This window comes from Lytechinus pictus, chromosome 1 (assembly GCF_037042905.1).
Source record: "Lytechinus pictus isolate F3 Inbred chromosome 1, Lp3.0, whole genome shotgun sequence".
Taxonomy (NCBI): domain Eukaryota; kingdom Metazoa; phylum Echinodermata; class Echinoidea; order Temnopleuroida; family Toxopneustidae; genus Lytechinus; species Lytechinus pictus.
In genome coordinates this window covers 28,775,899-28,798,228 of record NC_087245.1, presented here as the reverse complement: position 1 = coordinate 28,798,228, position 22,330 = coordinate 28,775,899, and the positions used below count along the sequence as shown (strand labels likewise).

The 22,330-nt window shown below is 39.5% G+C and overlaps 1 protein-coding gene across 1 annotated transcript; it reads left to right on the top strand.

Moving 5' to 3' along the window:
- Positions 1-249: 249 nt before the first annotated feature.
- On the top strand, positions 250-20,635 carry LOC129275534 (serine protease 30-like). Its single transcript, XM_054912116.2, has 7 exons — positions 250-513; positions 2,876-3,144; positions 3,586-3,627; positions 11,103-11,319; positions 12,082-12,359; positions 12,635-12,777; positions 20,104-20,635. The coding sequence occupies exons 2-7, from the start codon at positions 2,958-2,960 to the stop codon at positions 20,287-20,289; spliced, it is 1,053 nt and encodes a 350-aa protein (XP_054768091.2). The 5' UTR covers positions 250-513; positions 2,876-2,957; the 3' UTR covers positions 20,290-20,635.
- The last annotated feature ends 1,695 nt before the right edge of the window (positions 20,636-22,330 follow it).

Genomic DNA, 22,330 nt, shown 5'->3' with positions numbered 1-22,330 from the left:
TATTGCAGATTATTTTTCAACATTCACTCCCGAGAAGAAGAAGTAAACACAAGTCACGCCACCAAATCTATTTTTAACTCCGCCCGTCTATTTCTTATGTCTTCGTCAAGGGTACCAGGTACCAGCTAACCCCTGCCCTGTGACCCGAGATGACCTCAGCTGTTACCGGAGAAGATAAGCCAAGCTCTCCCAGGTCACCAAGCAACCTCCTTTCTCGTTCATCCTAGCCGCCCCGCGCGCGATACCAGTACCAGCTGTGGCGAGGAGAAGCACACAAGGATGAATGAGGGTTTATTCTGTGCTGCCTAACTGTATCAGCAGGACAACCGTACAGTATCCAGCTTGCCGAAAGATTTGGGAAAAAGTAGCCCGCATAAGGAAGCTTATAATTCAGATGTTAATACTACCGAATCTTGGCTATATCAAGAGGAGGCGGATATTTTTCGCACTTCCATCACGTAGCTAAACAGATAACCGTGCATACGATCATCGCCCGGAGACGTGAGTGACATGGTGAGTGCTGGTAACTCCTTGGTAATGCATTTAAAACAGCTGATCTCATCCTCATCTCGGATTGTGTACGAGTGTGTGTGTGCGACTGGGTGTACTTGTTTAATACGTTGAACACGGTGCTGGTATTGTTCCTTGGTTTTGAAGCTCTGTTCGAATTTTATGCCCAATTTTTGCGTGAATGATGATCACATTATGCTGTTTCTTTAATACCCAAGTCCTTACTTGACTTGACTTTGCCTCAAGGATTGCTGGCCCGGTGATTAAACACGTCTGCTAACAATTTCACCGCTTGTTTTCCATTTTTGCAACAACAATGAAGTTGCAAAATGCAACAAGATATTCAAGGAATTAATGGGAGTGTAAGAGATGTATACACTAACCATACCGGTATTTTCGCTATGAAAAATCTATTAATTAACTGACTTGAACAATATTGCAGTAAAATGAAACAAGACAACTTCAGTCGCCAATAAGATAAAAATTATTTGGAACTATTAAATTTATATACCAAATTACGACTTTTCATTCAAAAAAATAAAATTCATTTGTTCTGTTATCGATATTAATTAGTAACCACTTCTAGGCGCGTATACAGGATTTTACACCCAGGGGGAGACCTAATTTTGGTGCCCCTGTGAACTTTTCTTCCTCTTTTTGGCGCCCCCTTTTTCACCCCACCCCCCCCCCCCCCGAATACGCGCATGACATCTGCGTGCATTTTGATTTCTTCCTCTTTAATCCCCAGTAAAAAGAATCAGAATCGCACAAAATATATAGATAGCCCCTACTCTAATTACCCCCCCCCCTCCCGCCTGCACTAACTGTAGATACGCCATCGATCAGGGGTTGTCAAGTTAGTTTTGATCTGGACTTAAGTGCTGATTTCCTGCTATACTTGGGTTTATCATAAATGTATGCCATTATTTTATTCTGATTTCCTCTTTCAGTGTTATCCGATCTCACTCTTGACATCCGTGCATGTCCAGTGAGATCATGACAAACCAATGTGAACGCTATCGGCGCAATCGCCTTCAGGAATTTCTTAAATTTATACGATGTTTAGTTAAAATGATTTGTCAAAATAGCAATGTGTTGGTGAATAAAATACGATTGAAAATTGGTCAAAGTTAACAAAAGTCTCTATGTATTACAACAGATCAGTAAATCTTAAATATCTTGATCGGATATAGGCCTATTCATTAACACTTTATTCGTCACCCATCCCTTTCAAAAGAGTACTTTTTATCGAATTTGTAGAATGAATATTATGCTCCGATATATAATTTGTTGATGAAAATAAGAGTGAAAAACAGACATGAGGAGAAGTCAATTCAAATCAAATTCATAACTATTTAGCCATATTAGTGTTAAAAACTATCTGCGAACCCTCTTCCATATGCGAAAATATATAGGCCTTTGTATATAGTTCACACATGACAGACAAACCATTGTATTTTCCGTTGAAAGACTCGCTGAATTCACTTTAACATCGATCCGACAGAGCAGGGAAATGTATCCGTAGATTTTAGGGTCACGAAGAATAGATAAACAGTTGAAGTGTCTCGTGATAATGACGTCTTGATTTCATTGGTGCCATCTGGCGATATCCAAACTCGGTCATGGTCGAAGGATGCCAGGTTGACTTCTTGAAGTTGAGTGTGGATTGCTTTGTGAAATGATATCATCTCTTAAGTTCACACATGGTAATCATGAAAGAAATGGCGTATAAAAAACATGATTCCATTTAGAAATATGCACGAGTATTAGTGATTTGCTTTTGAGATGCCGATATCCGAACGACCTCTTAGACCGATTAGAATCTTAATGATATATTTTTTTATAATTCAATGATAATTCTCTTACTAAGACATTGTCTTGTGTAGTGTCTTAAATTTTCTGTTTCATGTATTTGTTTGTTTGTTTGTTTGTTTTTTAAATTCAAGTGAGAATCTATCATTGTGTTAATTCACCAAGTGTCACCCCCGTCCGATGTTTTATCATGCAACCATTTATCATATCTTTTTCTCCTCTAGTTATTCTTCTTCCTCCTTCTCCTCTTCTTCTTCTTTTTCTTCTTCTTTTTCGTCTGCTTCGTCTTCTTCTTCTTCTATTCTCTTTCTTCTTCTTCTTCCTCTGTTCTTATTCTTATTCTTATTCTTATAGTACTATCTTCTTCTTTTCTTTTTTCATCGTCCCCTTATAGCCTCTTTTTATTTTTATCTTATTTTTTTCATCGTGCTTTTCTTCCCATTCTTCATTGTTGATTATTATTTATTCTCACATGCAATGCAACTTTTAAAGCAATTATTAAGTTCAATAATATATGACGAATCTGTAATTCAATTAACATTATATTTCCTAGGTTTTAATGTTCAAGCCGATGTCAAGGGACACATTACCAACGGAATAATCACAAACGTCAGCAGTCGTTAATAAAAACAATAATGTCTGACCAATATTGCCCTTCGGAACGCCCCAAAGTCACCATGGATGTCGAATGCCAATCCCGCCCTGGTTCGCATCGACACCGCATCTGTTGCCATGACAGCAGAAGAATAATTCCTTGGATGCTATTTTCATCCTTCGTAACATTGACTGTCGTTCTTCTTGTTCTCTTCTTAGTTTTCAAAGGTAATACTAATTATACATTTTCATATTTGATCATTGCACATTACATTTTGTGTTTTTATGTAAAGTGATTAGCACTATACGTGATTTTGCATCAAATTCAGGAGAATAAAACAGTCCCTTAATATGGTTAATTCATTCATAAAAGAAACTTGCCGGTGGAGTTTTATTTCTTTGATTTTAAAAAATATCAATTAGTCCAATCTATTTTGAGTTTTAGGAAACATGATATGCAATTAATTTATTTTAAATGGAAAGTGAAGGAGCATTGAACTTGTATCAATGGTCCGGATTAGGGACCGATTTGATGCGCAAATGAGCTTGAAGAATGCAATCCTCATTAAAATAAACAGCAAAGACAGTGCCTTGTAATACTATGTCTCTTTCTCTCTTGTGTATACTCTTCTTCTTTCATTTCTCTTCTTTCTTTATTCTATTCGCCAGATGACCACCATATATATGCAAAGGAGCCAACAGGGTTGGAAGGTAAGACCTAGTTTCTTGTCTTTCTAAACGGAAAAGGCAGATCGTTATCACAATGGTGTCGATCAAGACAATCGAAATTCACAATAATATTAAGCTTCCTCTTCCACATTTCCTCGCGAATACAATGCAGATTTTCCCCGCTGGAATACATGGCCATTGTTCCATCATGTGAATTTATGACCTATTGTATCTACACATTCTTTTGAAAGACACGGGGGCGGTCTCTCAAAGGTAGAGACAGAAGGGCGTCCGTGGTTCGCAAGTATAGTAAAGGGGGGAGAAACAGAGGGAGATAGTGGCACTGAGAAGATAGAGGACTGTGAAAATGACAGGTCTTGGTCGTGTATGTTTACCCTTATTCTGGAATTGAGAAAAAAAAATCGACGTCACATAGTCGCCCCCCCCCCCCCCATCAAAATACCCTGGCGCCGCCAATGCAAAGAAAAAGGCCTGGTTTGATTCAACATTTCAAATGCGAGTATGGAAGTTTCATTTTCCTACTCGTCTTATGCCAATTGCCAACTCGTCTAATATCATTTGGTCTACCATCGGTTCGTCCACTCACCACATGGTCTACTTTCATTTAGTCTAATGCCCACTGGCGTAAATCCCGGGGAGGATGGGGGGATATATCCCCCCCTTTTCGAGGAGGGGGGGGTGGCCTGTACAAACATCCCCCCCCCCCCACTTTTTACGAAAGAAATTGAAAAAAAATCACAAGAGATAATTGTTTTATTGGTGAAAATTCTTCCTGAAATACCGCTTAACAAATAAAACAATATTATTGAATCCTAAAATGCAAATATAGAGCCAGTTCACCATTTCCAAACGAAATACTTATGTCCTTATTATAACATTGAAGAGAAACTCCCGTTTCTTCCAATTCATCAATGTTGGGGTCTTTGGGAAGGGATTAAGATGGAATGTCAATTCTTTTTTAATGTAATCTCTAATAAAACCATTAAACCATGGTAATAGCTCTATGATTAAACCATCATGGGGTAAAAAAGATAATAATATTGGAGGGGTATTTGCCATATGGACATACAGTGGCGTAACTACGGGGGGGGGGGGGGCATCGGCTGACCAAAAAAAAAACGGGGAAAAGGAGAAAAGAGGGAGAAAGGAAGAGAAGCGTATAGTGGGAAAGAAGAAAATATTATTCATTATAATGTTATATTATAATTATGTTATGTTACATTACATAAGAAACATTTTTATCATAACTTCATGAAACATAATTTGCCCAGGGCCTACGTCTTCATTGTTCCTGGTGCTTGCATTGTCTGTTAATGAGATATATAATCCTGTTGTACTGAAACATCCCGTTTTCAAGTCAATATAAACCAAATATATTTCCTAGCACTTGAGTTATCATTGTTTTATGTAGTGACATATGCTTCTTTTTCATGACTAAAAAAGTGATTGCCCATGTTAAGGTCTTCGTATATATGAAACATTTCTTGTCCGTGATTACGTTCGCATTAGTGGATTGGTGAGATATGTCTGCTCTTCATGAATTCCTAAAATCAGTCCTTAAAATGTCCCTTCTGATCTGAATATGAAAAATTTTCAGCTTGCGATTCGCGCTCGCATCATTTGGATATTGAAATACGTATGGTCCTAGTTAATTCCTACAAAGAAACCTTAGAATGCCCCACTTCAGGTCTAAATTATCTAAATTTTCAGCTCGCGCTTCGCGCTCGCATTATTTGATTAGTGAGATGCGCATGATAATCATGATTGCAATGACTACAAAAAGTGTTTCATGTGTTCAAATGTAATTCTTATAAACCAGCAAGCGCTTGGCACTCGCATTAGATGACTATGGTGAGATATGCATACTCTTAATGGATTCCTAAAATATATTCCTCAAAATCTCGCTTTTTGGGGTCAAAATATACGAAAACTTCAGCTCGCGCTTCGCGCTCGTATTGTTTAGCGAGCCAGGTACCTATCATGATTACACAAATTTGATTATAATGTCTCTTTTTTATTATAATGTCTCTTTTTAGGTGTGAATATAAAAAAAATTCAGCTCGCGCTTCGCGCTCGCATTATTTGATCAGTGAGATGCATATCCGTTTAATTACATTGTCCAAAAAATGTCTCTATTGGGTCAGTATAACTGGCAACTGAGCGCGCTCACTCAGTGATTCAAACATTTTGCTGGTGCCCCCCTCCCCAATGCCGTGACCCACGGTACGCCACTGTGGACATAATTATCAATGACAATTCCTTGCATATCTAAAAACATGATTGCAAAAAAAAAAGCCAAAATATTTCAGTCATCCCCCCACCCATCAGCACGGATTTACGCCAGTGCTAATGCCATTCCGTCTTATAACCATTTGGTCCAGTAGCCATTTAGTCCATATACCATTTGATCTAATTGGACTAAAGTGTATTGTGCAAAATGAATGAAAATAAAATGGATATTAGACCAACTGGTTATGAGACGAAATGGTGATTAGACGAAGTGATAACTGGACCAAATGGTTATTAATGGACCAAATTTTGTTAGATGAAATGTTGATGGACGGAATGGCATCAGACTAAATGAAAGTAGACCATGTGGTGAGTGGACGAGTTGGCACTAGACGAACTGGCAGGCAATTAACCGTATGGAAAGCCTATAATACTCTTAACAATAACAGTACAGGTTCCTAGCCCATCAAAATCTCAGATTAGTCTCTCGGCACAGACCCTTGGTTTTTGCAAGAGAAACTTGGCTGTGCCACATCTGAATCCAATGGCAAGGAAATCTAGACAATCGGAAGATTTAGTACAAATGCAATGAATGACCGTTGGTCCCGTATGACGACTCCTCCGCCCTTTGACATGTCTTGTTTTTAATCCTGCAGGGTGTTCACGCACCCTCCTCACCTGGGTATATGTGGGGTTGACGGTTTAGTCGCGACGACTCGATCATGAAACAGATTTTACTAGATTACATGGTACCAGTAGCAAGCAAGCGCTTGACCTGACATTATTTTGTCACGGCGCCTACCAACGGTTGCCGAGGAAGTTATACCTGAATCACTGTGTGGTTTTAGACCTGGACAAGGAACCATAGATATGGTATTCTCAATCCGACAGATACAAGAGAAGTATAGAGAACATCAAGTTCTCTATATGGCCTTCATAGATCTCACCAAGACCTTTGATTCGGTAGATCGTCGGACACTATGGAAGATACTTCTCCATGTTGGATGTCCTGATAAATTTGTCAAGGTCGTTATAGATTACTCTACGACGACATGAATGCCTCCGTGTTAGTTGCTGGTGAAGCATTAGCAAGTTTTGCAGTACAGACAGGGGTAAAGCAGAAATGTGTCATTGCTGCAAGCCTCGTCTCACTCTTTGTCTATGCAGTGTTGCAGCTTGCTTAACAACAACCAACAGGGATAAACGTGAGATATCAACTTTTCAACCTACGCCGACTGAAATGTATGTCTCAGACAACAAATGTAACAGTTAATGAACTCCAATATGCAGATGATAATGCTATAGTTGCTTCTTCAGAGGAAGACCTTCAAGCAGCACTGGATGCCTTTAGTTATGCCTACTATGCGTTTGGACTCAAACTGAACACCAAGAAAACACAGATCTTGTAACAACAAAAGCCTGGAATCGCACATGAGCAACAATGTCCACCTTGCATCACATTTGATGGACAGCCACTGACCAATGCTGAGAGATTCACATACCTTGGGAGATGGCTCTCATCAAAAGTAGGTATTGATGATGAAATACATCAGCGGTTGAGTGCATCCAGTTCAGCATTTTAGCGTGTAAGGACTAGAGTCTTTGACAATATGAACCTGTTCACATGAACAAAAGTGAAGGTTTACAAAGCTGTGATCTTGCCTACCTATTGTATGGATCGGAAACCTGGGTAACCTACAGCCTGAAAAGTCTTGAAAACTACCATCAGAGATGTCTTCGTCGGATACTGAACATCAGATGGACTGACAAACGAATCAATAACAGTATACTGGAAAAAGTGAGTGTAATAGTATTGAAGCCCTCATTATCCAAAGTAGACTTCGCTGGGCCAGCCATGTACTCCGTATGGAAAATAGCAGACTGTCCAAGCAGATTATGTATGCAGAGCTTCAAAATGGTAAACGCTCTGAAGGAGGTCAAACAGGAGGTCAAAGAAAATGCTTTAAGGACAATCTCAAAGTGAGCCTGAAGCAGCGCCAGATAAACCCTGAATCATGGGAAGACTGTACCAAGGATAGAAAGAAATGGAGATCAGCTGTACGTCACAGTGTAAAAAGATTTTAAACTCAACGAAAGAAACGTCGTAATGATATGCGGGCAGCTAGAAAACTACGTCAACAGAATGACTTGACAGCTAATTTTCATCTGCCGCACCTGTCCGAGAAAATGTAAATGTAGGATTGGTCTTTACAGCCATCCAAGAGTCACTAATCATGCAAGCAGTCATCATACTCTATTCAGAGGGAGTGCTAAGAGAATGCAGTCTGGATTAGTGAGACCCCGGGGGGGGGGGCTCTCGACCAAAAAAGTGATAGGGGTGTGCCGCGGGCGAGACAAAAAACGGGGGCCTTGGAGCGGGCTTATTGTAAAAAGGAGGGTCCTCGGAACGGGCCTTCGGAACTACAAATGTTTGTAAAACGGGGGTCCTTGGAACGGATCGCCAGCGTGTGAGTGCGTATATGCATCCCTATGGAACGGGCATGCGTGCATGATGCAGCTATATACATGTATAGCGCGGCCTCCTCCGGGTGCGCTCGCGCAGAGGCGATGGTCGGACAGCGCTCTGCGGCCGCTTTTCACCAAAATTGCAGCTCATTGTAGCAGATCAATGCGATCGGAACGGCGCAACGAAAAATATGCGAAGCTTTGGAGCGGATTTCTTTCTTCTTTTTTCTCGATAAGAAGAAAATGCTATGCTTTGGAGCGGCTTTCTTTGTTCTTTTTATCAATGAGACAAAAATGCTATGCCTTGGAACGGAAATTTGAGTGTAAAAATGGGAGTCCCCTCCGCGGCACATACCCACTATGCATTATATACTGAGTGCCCCCCCCCCCCCCCGGGAGTGAGACTAGATTTACTATGTACAGTGCCTGGCTCTACAGTGGTGTCTTTTGAGCATGTTGAGTCTAGTCTGCATTCTATACCTGTTATTGGTTGAATTGTCAAATATCAGTCTGTGCTTGCAGACTAATTTGTCACCATCCCTTCATTCATTTTATCTATTTTTTTTCTGCATTGCAAGTATTCAGGCCCATACCTTATTTTCCCAGGCCCGTCGAAGCCACTTCGTCTGGAACGGTATTTACTGTACCACTTTTTGAAAAAGAAATATATCATGCGCGTACACATTTTCACGACCCAAAGAGGAAAGGGATAAGGGTGAAATATGATATTATTTTCCGAATATTATGTCAAAATCTATCATAAACTTTTGTATTTTTGTAATAAAAATATCAAACTTTTTATGAATATTACGCGATACGCCATATTTAACACCCTTTAAATGTTGGGCTCACTACGCCACTGATCTATATAATGATAATATTAAATACAAAATGTATTCTGGTAAATCCTGTATTTTCTTTTACGAAAAATGACTTAATATGTTGAACTGAACAGTTGTAGAATAAAAAGTAGCCCTATAGATTGATTTGCCAGAATTAAAATATAATCGGCACTCCTAAATTTTTAGAAGCATTACATAGTTTGAAGTGGTATTGTTTACCCATCAACTGCTCACCAACGACTATTATTTTCTGATTAACATTTACATTTACTCATAGAATTACTCATCGTATATATACTTAATGTCCTCTTTTTCTGCCATGTGCAATTTTACCGAAGCTACATTGTTGTTGGTTTTTAACGGCGCTCTCATTCCAAAAAGAATATATGCGCCATTCAAAATTGTCTTGTCATCTCACTTTAATGTTGTTTTTTAGTTTTTAGTTGATAGGGCCAGATAAATAATGAAGAAAGATTTTGACGTTACATTAACATTGAATGTATCACTAGTGAGTAGGACTAGACACGAAAGCTAATCATTTCCGACAGACAGAATGGGCGATAAATAGATAAAATGAACTTCCACCTTCGGATGTTTTGAAGGCCCTAGAGTAATATTTGTCGTCTATGTTAAGGTCAGCTACATGACTGCTTAGAGAGTTTTCACACGGCGACGCAGAACAGATTCAAGAACATAGAAATGTATTGTCAAATGTCATTCATGACGAAGATCAACCAAGAATTCTTTGTGAATCAATATAGCAGTTTCTCCAGGGACTCCGGACAAACGGCATATTTGCAATTTTCGTCGGCTTCGATCGAAGCTTAGGACGAAACTGCGCGGTTCACCAATTTTCGGCAAAGACCTCCCAGCTGTTCATTCGCATTTGACGGGAATTTCCAATACGTTTACTGCGTTCTTGAATCCGCTCTATATGTCGCGAAAACTTTCTGTTAATTTATAAGTAAAATGTGTAATTGTTTGTACCTTGGAGTTACTAACAGAAGTACAGAACCATGAATATATTAAGCTAACCAGCTTGGCGTTAATGCGACGGAGAGCTGCCGTGCCGAGTTTCAACGGGAGTCACTTCAGCAAAAGGCTTTATCAAATCAGAAACAGAAACATGTTGGTCTATACTGATCCACGTTATATTTGTATGGCTATGTTGAGAACTCGCTGTCTAACCGATCATGTCAAGGTCACGTTTTGAAGAACAAGGTACGGCATAAATCAAGATAAATCAAGATCACACTTGAGTCTTTACCATGGCAACGGAAGAAGATTGATATCCTCCGTTTGTCTGATCGCCGCAAAGTAGAAACCAAATATGGACTCAGCTGACGAAAGTATCCAAACCCATTGCATATAGTCCCACTCCCATAGGAGGTGCAGTGCATCGATTGATCTAGGATGTTCAACACAAAGGAAAGCCGGGGGTCGATTTCCAGCAAGGCATTCATGCCCTTGAGCAAGACATTTCATCTACAAGGCCATTTTTGTATCATACATTAAACGGAAAAATGCTATGCATTTTTAATATTGGTACCAATGTATTTACGTGTTTAAATGAAACCCCAAATCAAGAGACAATAGTGTAACTAATGCAAATTACGTCGTTATGAAGTAACGTCTCCCGCTTTAAATATGGTTTATCTATTTCATAAATACAGTTGTTGTTCGTTCTCATTTCTTTCTTTTTTTCCTTTATTTTTTTTTGGGGGGCGGGGTTCGTAAAATGGATGCTCTAATCATGGACATTATCCAACACTCAAGATGGCATCTGTCTGTCAATCTTCTCTGAGCTATACTTTGGTACCGACTTTCTGGCGGCCAGAGATGCAATTCCTATCAATTAAGGAGAGACGTCTTGAGACTCTCTGGGATTCCTCGAAATTATTCTTTGTCTTACCAACACGTCCAACGTTTTCCTTTCAAACTTCATTTTCTTCCATACAGGCACCACCTCCAGTACTGAAACCAACGCCTCCTCGTCCGTTTGTGGACGTCGGGGAGAAGTTCCGCACGATGGCATTGACAAGCGGGTATCGGGAGGGCGCCCTACCACCATCGAGGCATGGCCGTGGATGGTATCATTGAGAGACGAGAATGATGACCACATCTGTGGCGCCACATTGATCAGTGACCAATGGCTACTCACTGCTGGACACTGCGTGTAAGTGCATTCAAGAAGGGATTCAAAAAGAGATGATCAGAATGATGAGATCTCGGATCTCGTCATGTCTACATCCTTTATATAAGAGATGATTAGAATGATAAAATCCTCGATCTTGTCACGTATACATCCTTTAGAGGAGACGATCAGACGATGAGATCCGGTTCTCATCAATTAGATATCCTTTATTAGAAGTGATGATCAGATGGTGAGATCCCGCATTTCGTCATGTCTACATCCTTTAGAAGAGATGATCAGTTGATGAGATCTCTGATCTCATCTTGTATGTTGACTTATTTAATTCGAGAAGGACTTGTCGGACATTTATCCATAGGAACTGTGCTTCTCAGTCAATCAAAAATCAAGGGAAGATGTCAGACCCGACAACTTCTCGGACACAAATATTGATGAAACCGCTCCCCAGATGACAAGATGCTTGTACATTTGTCATGCGCAAACATGGTATAGGAAAATTAGTTGCGAGAGATTCCAATGGTCATCTCTTCTACAGGATGTAGACATGGCGAGATCTACCGTAAGATCTCGTCACCGTCTCCTTTAATGAGTATTGATATGGCTAGAACTTTTCACGTATTATAATCATCTCTTGTTCTGAGCATTTTAATATATTTTAATAATCATGAATGTAAAAAAGAAATGAGAAATAAGATACTTAAAAAATAACATATTATCAAAGGTTCAAGTTTTTTTTTCTTTTTTTTCCATCTTAAATATTTTGCTACCTTACCCCACCCCCAACAGTTCCACGATTACCAGCCGCCCTATAGGTTACGTCACAATGGGAGACACGTCCCTCTCGGAACCCTCAGAATATCATGTGACAAGGGAAAGCTTAGAGACATTCATACATCCCGATTTCGACTCGTCCACTTTCGCCGATGACATCGCCCTCATTCGATTCGACCCACCGGTGTATCAGAGCAGTGGGGTATCGCCGGCCTGTTTAAACGAAGGCAGAAACGAACTCGACGATTACGAGAAGTGTTACGTCACTGGATGGGGAGCCACGTCTGTGTCACGTGAGTGCTAATGATTCTTGATTGTCTGTAAGTAGGGGTAATAGCTGGGTAGTTAGTCGACGTGGTCCTAGATTGGTTCTACAAGTATGATAAGTCCAGCTTGTAGAACCTGAAGAAAATCAATTTTTAACTACATTTTTTGCATCATTTAGTTTTCACAGTATACAGTTAACGTGGTTAAGGCTTATTCTAAAACATTGGCATATTGTAATAAAGATTAGAACCGTTGTCGACTTTCAATTCACTGATAAATGAAAAAAATATTTTCTCCACAGTCATGGCATCGATGGTCTTACAGGAGGGCCGAACGCCCCTGGTACCACGGCAAAATTGTTCCGATGACTATGGAACCCGACATCATGTGACGTCGGACATGATCTGCGCCATCTCCCCTGACTGGGAGGTCGACACTTGCAAGGTACAAGAACCATAACACCCCTCCCCCAAAAAAAATCATATCCTTCCATACTCCACCCAACAATATTCATCAACCAAAGATTTAATACTCCGTCCCCTCCGAAAACCATGTGTTAAATAATGATAGTAATAATGACAATAATAATAATGATAATGATAATAATAATAAAATCATAATAATGCATGCTTACTCTTAACACTTACTTTATCAAAAGTCTCTAAGCGCTCTACAATAAATGCAGCATATTCTGGCTTTAGCAGGGTTCCATGACAATTGCTCCGCCGACATTTGCTCCGCCGAAAATTGCTACGCAAAATACGACAACTGCTCCGCCGACAATTGCTCCGGACAGTTGCTCCGCCGACAGTTGCTCCGTCGACACTTGCTCCGCCGATATGTGCTCCGTCGACACTTGCTCCGCCGATATTTGCTCCGCCGATATTTGCTCCGCCGACATCTGCTCCGCCGACATCTGCTCCGCCGTAAATTGCTCCGCCGACAATTGCTCCGCCGACATCTGCTCCGATTATACGACAATTGCTCCGCCGATATTTGCTCCGCCGAAAATTGCTCCGATTATACGACAATTGGTCCGCGACAATTGCTCCGCCGACATCTGCTCGGCCGTAAAATAATGCGACAATTATTTATTCATTTTGTTATTCGTACTTTCATACGCATAACAATTTTAGCACAGGCTGAAGGCGTCAATTTACCATGGAGCATAGCTCCATGAATTTACAAAGTAAACTTAAACTATGCTTGCATGATATATTAAATGTCATATACACAGGGGCCGCGGAACGGTTTTCAAAGTGAGGGCTGAGTCAAAAGTGGGGGCTGTCCATGCTAAAAATCACAATCATATGGTCATTCTTACGTTTTTGGAAAATTGGGGGGCTAAAGCCCCCCGGCTCCGCGGCCCCTGATACATGCATATAGAAATAAATAGAAAAAAAGGGGTAAGCGCAAAGGAGGGATAGATATTCTTAATGCTTATTCATGGTGGGGGGGGCAGGCGCGTAGCCAGGGGGGGCGGTGGGGGCGGTCACCCCCCCCCCAAAAAAAAAAAAAAAAAAAAAAACGTCCCCAAAAAGAAAAAAAAGAAGGGAAAAAAGAGAGGAGAAAAGGAAAAGCGAAGGGAGGAAAGGGAAGAAAGGTAGCTTTGTGGGTTTTTCTTTTTATTCTTAATTTTTTCTCAAAAGAGAAACTCTTTCACTCTTGCTCTAAATTTATATGAATTTTGCTTCCGCGCTGCGCGCGGTTAGATGACAATATTGCAGGCTGTTCTCCTTTGTATCCCCTCACCCTTTCTCTAACCCTGTTTTTACACCTCAGCTATGTGTGTTTTTTGCCAGTTAAAGTTCAAATGTATACATTAGGGCATGGAATTAGACATGTTTTATAGCTCCATGGAATTAGAGTAAGGTTAGTCTGAAGTATATGAAGTTATCTTTTTTTTTATTGATCGGGCAACTTCTGGTCGGGTCGACTCCGGGCGGGTAACATCTTTATATCAATTTCTGCCGTCACCTCCATATAGGCAACTTCTCCCGCTTTTCAGCTCATTACTAAACAACCATAATTTGGGGGCAAACAGGTACTTATTTAAAAAGAGGAAAGTATACAATTCGTGTCGTATCAAATAAAAAAAGTACAATATTTTTTTATCAAATTCTATTAAACTTCATTTCCCTGCACATTCATCTCCTGTCCTGTTTTGCGCCCTCAGTTTGAAATATTTAATGACACCTAAGTTTCTTTATCATTCAAAATGAAGCGCTTCAGGATAATAGTCAAAGAAATCATCTTTTTTTATATAATTTAAATATATCACAGAAGTTTCAACTTTTTGCGCACTATTTTCCTCGTAATGAAGTTCAATAATCTTAGAAAATCAATTGAATTAGAGCCGATGAGGTATTAGAGATATTTGCATTTGATGAAACGTCCGCCCTTTGAAATTTCAGTTTCATTGCTCAGGGCGGGGAGGATTATCTTCCTCCCGGCATATACCCTTCTCCTCCTCTGTTTTGCGAGTTAAAGATATAATTGTTTGTAATCAAATCTGATCTTTCTAAGGGACGCATTCATTTTAACTTAGAGAACCCTTATCTTGGGACCCTTTTTTATTTGGAAAAAAACTTGATAAAATGCTTTAGCTTCCGCGCCTCGCGCGGGGTAATTATTATTTTAATTTCTTCCATTTTATCCCTTTTTTGTGCGTTCACAATCACTTTTGAAAAAAAAGGTTCAAAATCTAAATATAGTCAACTGAATTGGAGCTAGCTGATATAGGTACTAGAGACAAGAGAGACGGCTCCTTTTCATTTTAATTCATGAAACACCGAAAGCTTCGCGCTTCGCGCGGGAGGGGAAAACTCCCCCTCCCTGCACCCACCCCCTAGGGAGCGCGCTCTGTAAGTGTTGGCACGCTTCGCGTGCATGTACCGCCCCCTCCAAAATAAAATCCTGGCTACGCGGTTGGGGGGGGGGGAGCATTTGTGTAAGTTTTATCACGTGCCTGGCGGTTAAAATGAAGAAAAAAAAACGCGTTTTCATGTAACTATTATAACCATATAGCTCCATGTTATAACAGTAGAAACAAATTAGACATACCCCATTCTTAGCGTCAAAATCGCTCAGACTGGCGAAATATGCTCCGAAGTGGAGACATTTGCTCCAGGTGAAATTCAACGGTATACCCCACCTTATTTTGTCGAAAACCTGTACTTTAGTCACGCTAAATGTTTACTGTCGGCACATTTTGTGCCATACAAACATGACCAAGACATTCAGTAAGTAAAAATTAATATTCAAGAAAATACCAACTTGTGAAAGGCTACATGTCGTGTCACCTTCTCGGCACACCCCTCCACTCTGGTTTCCATATCCTCTCGTACACACAGTGCTCTCAGTCTGGTCTCCACATCCACATCATGTCATATACACACCGTAGGTTTTTAGATTATGATAATACTGTATATAATAGTGAGTTGCTGTTTTGTTTTATGTTGATCATGATTGTTTTCTTCACTGATAGAAAAAGGATAATTAATATTTTTTTAATAATCCAAAAATAAAATCCATATGTTCTGTTTTATATAGTTATTAGTCAAGGTTACTTTAGTTCGCATTAGTTCTCATTGTTTATACGTTCTAATTCTTATGCATTATACCGATTGATATTGTACTTTAAATTTGACTATGTATTGTTACTTTGATTTTGTTGTGCTTTGTGAACGGAAAATGAATAAATCTTAATCTAAATCTAAATATGGTCCGCCAATAGTCGAATTATATTCATTATGATGTTATAATGTAAGTAACAATTTGTTGTTGATGGGGGATATCATTTTACACGTAGTTTCAAAAAAAAAAAAATCAATCAAACAAGATTTTCTTCTATAAATGATATACCTTCATGTGTATATGGCCGCCTATGTATTTTCCAAGAATGAACTATATGAGAAGAAAACGTGTGTTCATGTACTTATTATCATTATAATTGTACCACCATTATCATCATCAGCAGCATTATCAGCATCTTTATCATCACCATCATTATCATTGTCCTCGTCGTTTTGCTTATGCGGAAATCAAACAAAAATGATTGTGAAAAGGGTTATGGTGGGAAAGAGAGAGAGAGAGAGAGAAAGAGGGGGAGTGAGTAAGAGCTTGAGGAAAAATGGTGGTGTATGACTTATTATTTCTGAATATCGCGATTTCTGTTTATTCATGGGATTGAAATAGAAGGATAAACTTAACAAGTTCTTGTCATTATAATTTTTTATTTGATTTACTGATCAGAACATGAGATAAATGAAATCATGAAGACTGTACGTTCTCGACAGTTTTATTAACGTTTTCCAACCAAAACTACACTTTAATGACTGCAAACACCTTCATTTTCACACACTCGCAACTATGGATACAGTATACATGTAATTGAGAGTAGTGTCATTTTCAAAACCTTTCTTAGCTGCAAGGAATACTGAATCTCATTTTCACAATGTGCATCTGAATGCACAATGCCTGTGTTTCTAACATGTACCCAAATTACCCAATTTAAAGAACACATGTTAAGATCTAATGAATCAGCAAAATAATCCACATTCTATCATGATCAGCAGGCATAACAGCCTATATACTCTTCAATACTTCAATTACAGTTTGTCGAAAGAAATAACACAAAGAAAAAGAAATATATAGAATTGTAACTCTGGTAAATATATCCAAAATATTAAATTAACGCATCGTGCTCTCATTTCTTTTACGAGATATCCCCCCCCCCCGAGATATGCTTCAAGGGTTAAAAAAGGCGTATAAATGTCCCCTTTCCATGTCAATAACAGCTCGTGCTTTGTGCTCGCATTATAAATTCAGTGAGATGCGTATTGGGTTTCATGAATTTGTAACTATATTATTGCTGGTATATATATTATTGTCTTTTAAAAATGACATTATTTGTTTAGACGTAATGAGAGAGATACATACATATATTCATTTATTATAATATATTTATATTGTCGCTTTGCACAGAATAGAACAAAAATACAACCGAAGTCTAGTTTTATAGTAACTCACCAGTAGCGTAATGAGCCAACAACAAAAAATGGAGGGGGCGAGACAAGGATGACATTTATTTTCCTTTCCTTTATTCTTTTTTTTTTCATTGGTAGGGAGAATGGGGGGATCCGTGACCCCTAGCACGCCCCTCCACCATCTGTACGCCAGTGATGATCATACTTTCGTTTGAAACAAATTGAAGGAAAAAAAGTGCAAGGGTAGATAAGGCCGAAGACGTAAATAAAAATTATTGATACAAATATTAATAATTATAATACTGATAAATATACAATAAATCAAGCGGTCACCAATAAAAATAAACAACGTGAAAGAACAAAACGAGAAAGAGAGAGAGAGAGAGCCCGCGCGAATGTATGGTGTATAAGTTGCTGGAAAGCAGAAGAGATATTGTGTCCAGCACCCCCCCCCCCCAATTCTCTCCCCGCTCAAGACCAGAGTGAAACCAATGATAATAATATATGAACAAAAATCCAGATTCACAATTTCAATGGGGAGTGTGTCATTCCCCTTCTCCGTTACAATTTGTCAAGTGGCAGCGGCAGGGAGAACAATTTGTTTTGTTTTTTAAGCAGAAAGCTGTGATGATAGGGGGAGAATAAAATAAATAAAACATTAACGAATAACAAGAACAAAACAACGACAAAACAATTTGTATCAGGATGAATTTCTTATCATTTAACATAGACCAACTTGGAGAAATAAGATGTTCATGCAATTGTCGTATAATCGGAGCAGATGTCGGCGGAGCAAATATCGGCGGAGCAATTGTCGTATAATCGGAGCAATTTTCGGCGGAGCAAATATCGGCGGAGCAATTGTCGCGGAGCAATTGTCGTATAATCGGAGCAATTTTCGGCGGAGCAAATATCGGCGGAGCAATTGTCGCGGAGCAATTGTCGTATAATCGGAGCAGATGTCGGCGGAGCAACTATCGGCGGAGCAATTGTCGGCGGAGCAATTTTCGGCGGAGCAGATGTCGGCGGAGCACATGTCGGCGGAGCAAATATCGGCGGAGCAAATATCGGCGGAGCAAGTGTCGACGGAGCACATATCGGCGGAGCAAGTGTCGACGGAGCAACTGTCGGCGGAGCAATTGTCCGGAGCAATTGTCGGCGGAGCAACTGTCTTATTTTGCGTAGCAATTGTCGGCGGAGCAGATGTCGGCGGAGCAATTGTCGGGTCACCTTTAGCAGAGCAGCCGTTACGCGCACTGCGTTTCAAGGAATGCATTTCTGGTAGATAGGTGCCCATTTACCTCATCAGGGCCGCGTTTCATAAAGCTGTTCTGAAGTTAAGAGCGACTTTAAGAACGACTGGTGAACCCTTCTTGTACGCACTAAACAATCGCCAATTCAATACCATTTACCACAAAAAAGGATCACCAGTCGTTCTTAAAGTCGCTCTTAACTTAAGAACAGCTTTATGAAACATCCACCTGGGCTGTGCAGCACAATATTGATAAGTTTCTTGCTGAAGGAAATTGATGTCCGGAGAGTTTGTAGAACTAAGAAAAAAAAGTTATATCTTAATATAACCATGCAAGACTGCACCATGAGCTTGCAATTTAACTAAGAGCACGAAAATATTAACCGATTCATTCGGTGTCACGGCTTCAAGTCTGAGCATTATCTTTTTGATGGTTATATTAAAACGCCTATCCCCTATACAAACACGATCATAATTATATTAGATGTTGCAAAAAGAAGATCGAAAAAAAGAAATAAAGATTCCAAATGCAAAATGTGCCCTTGTTCGAAAATCAAGTTTGTTTGCAACACTTTCTGAAAAGGGAGTCGATCGACCTCGTCTGAAAACACTCACACGCATAATCTGATATAAGAATTTTAGGAGTATTATCTTAACAACAACGTGTTGCCTAATGAGACAAACATTTTAAAGAGGGCAGACAGAGCGTATGGGGCAAAGACCTTTTTAGTACAAAATTTTGTGATAGATTTTGACTCATCAGTATTATTCAGAAAATAGTATATATTCCCCAACTTTTTCCTCTCCTTTTCTTTTTCTCCTTTTTCCTTCCCTTGATTGTGAAAATTTTGGGTTTCCATGGCCCTAAGCCCCCCTTTTACGCCATTTTTTTAAATAAAAAAAATCTATCCGACATTCATCCATTTGTTGAATCCGCTATGTTGCTGTTAGGACATTCTTCTTACGACGCTCTTACGAAAGTCTTTGTGTTTTTAAGGCGTTCGTAAGGGACTCGGGGGTATAGGTATTTTGCAACTGCAAAGTCAACTTCTTTTTACGAATGACTTAAGAATGCCGTGAATTGCACCTCTGTCCATCTCGCGGCAACAGAAATCTTAAGATGATCATAATTATGACGAAAGAAAAACTCAATGCGTTCTTACCACAAAAAAAGCATACGAACTCTAGGGCCAGTGTATAACGGTACCGATCTCATTTCACTTCTCATGAAGTTTGTAAGTTGTTCTTAAGAAGGTCGTAAGAATATATGACCCATCTACGAATCTCGATTTACGAACGTCAGACTTTGTAGCTTAATTGCTATTTCTTGATGCAGTTTTGGGGAAATCAATGAGGAGTTAATGCTATGGTCACAAAATGCCTTTCCGAACGCCGTAAGAACGATTTTTTTTATAAATAGCATGTCAATGAACGGTATGAAATCGTTCGTACGGCGTTCGTAAAGGGATTTGTGACCGAAGCATAAGAAAGAAATCAGTAAAATGTAACCTTGCCTTATTGCATTTACAGGGTGACAGCGGCGGTCCATTGGTGTGCCATGACAGTATTAGTAATGCCTGGTCTGTTGTTGGGGTGACCAGCTTTGGTTACGGCTGCTGGAATCCAGGTGCCCCTGCTCCGGGCGTATACTCTCGTGTATCCAGCTACTTCGACGATTTCATCATGAAGATCATCGACGCTGAATCCCGTAGATGACGATGATATCGACGTGCATCACCTCGTCAGAGAATGCTGATTGATGGGGGGCTTATATACATTTTAAAAACTGAGGTGTCAACACTGACATCAGTTGGTGTCTATAGTAGACCACACCAAAAGGTGATGAAAGTGCACCCTAGCGTTTGAAAATAACACCAAAGTGTGTTAGTTTAACAGAAATGAGAGTTTTAATACATTGGATATTGAAATTACACCACGAAATCACCTTCAGTGTAAAATGACTGGTGTGGTCCTGTACGGTGTCTATGTACACCAGTCAACACCTCAGTTTTTGTTGTGTAGGAAGTCTACCAAGACCATTAGCTTTACACGCGCATATACCAAAGAAAACGGGAGAAATCATCAAACTCATCTGACTGTTATTGAAGGTTTCGGTGCTGAAAGGGTTTTCTTTCAGTGAAAGAAAAAACATACATCCATGCAGTCAGCCTGTTTGGTTGGATGGAACTACATTAAATAAGTTCAAGTACTTTGTACCTCAATTAGGCCTGCAATGTTCCAGGCATATTGAAATGTTAAAATGAATCTTGATGTGATTTATTTCAATACAAAGTTAATTGTCTATTACCACGGAATCATAGAAACCTCTCCTCTTCAAATAACTATCAATAATACTTTTAAAGTTTAAACCCGTCGCACCAAGCTGGGTATTTGGTCATAGTATGCGGTTAATCTTTATAGCTCAACACCCATGTGGACCAAATTTTATGATGAGCATATGAGTTCATAAAATGAGTTGTTATGTTTTTAATCCGCAAGATATTTACACATTAATTGTTGTAATATGTTGCTACCCTGCATGGCAACACAATTTCCGACACATGCAAAAACTGTGCCTTGCACGTCTTTACCCCGAGACCAATTTGCATTCTAAATGTCATGAGAATTGGTTATAATTTGAGTAAAGTAGTTTGAACCGAAAGATTTGCAATAGACCGACCGTACACTACCCCTTAAAACTTTGTTTTGCGTAGGTAGGCCTATATATTTTGCGAGAGCGAGCGATATCGATATACAAACGGGACATTCAATAAGCACTTTTTGTAATTATGAAATAGGATGAGATTTAAACTAAACAATACCAAAATACTGTCCTGACCTGAAATGTGGTCATTATTTTCAAGGACAGTTTATGGGAATTCATGAAGAGAATACGTGTTTCACTAACCAAATAATGCTACTGCGTAGCGCGAGCTAAGTTTTTTTTAATGTATATATTAAGCTGCACTATTCAGCTGTATGTGATATGAAAATAGGATTCCTATCTCGCTGAAACAAAATGAAAAACATCGAATCCAGAGCAGACTTAATTTGTGCATATTTGACGTGAGAACGGAATATTTAAGCCGCATGTTATCGAGCGCGAAGCGCGAGCGAAAATTACATTTTTATATGACCTTAATTTTTTGTACCTGAAACGTGGCTCTTGTAAGCCCAGTTCGTCGTCCTGTCGGTGCAGAGAGCTTGCAAAGTCGTATTGCGCAAAAATCACGATCATTATGATCATTTACCGATAAAAGTGTTTGCTGAATGGGGGAACTCAAGGACTAAAGCAAATGTAACAGCCCTTCTTGATCCGACGGTTTAATCATTTTTTCGACAGGCGGTAGTTCAACAACCCTGTGCTAGCGTATCTAACTCTAACAACATTTATCGTTTTCCCAACATACTCATTTTTATTTACACCTACACATTCACAGGTTACCTCAAAACTTCACCTAATCCTCTTTTCTGTTTGCGTCTTTTTCCTTTTTTCTTTTCTCTTGTGATGCTCTCTTGGTCTTCATTTTTTTTTTTATCTACACTGCAAAAACTCCGGTGTTGATTTAACACCAGCCCGGAATCTATATATGTCCACACCAATCAAACCAATGCAGTTTTAATACTAATTGGTGTTGTATAAATACCTTTCTGGTGTTAACCAAAACGAAACTGATGTTGTTTAACACTTCTCTCGTGTGGACATATAGATTCCGGGCTGGTGTTAAATGAACGCCGGAGTTTTTGCAGTGTAAGC

Excerpts from the sequence above, each read along its gene's own strand:
- LOC129275534 (XM_054912116.2), top strand. The coding sequence starts at position 2,958 with ATGTCTGACCAATATTGCCCTTCGGAACGCCCCAAAGTCACCATGGAT. Across the intron at positions 3,145-3,585 it reads TCTCTTCTTAGTTTTCAAAG|ATGACCACCATATATATGCA; the intron begins GTAATACTAATT and ends TCTATTCGCCAG. Across the intron at positions 12,360-12,634 it reads GGGAGCCACGTCTGTGTCAC|TCATGGCATCGATGGTCTTA; the intron begins GTGAGTGCTAAT and ends TTTTCTCCACAG.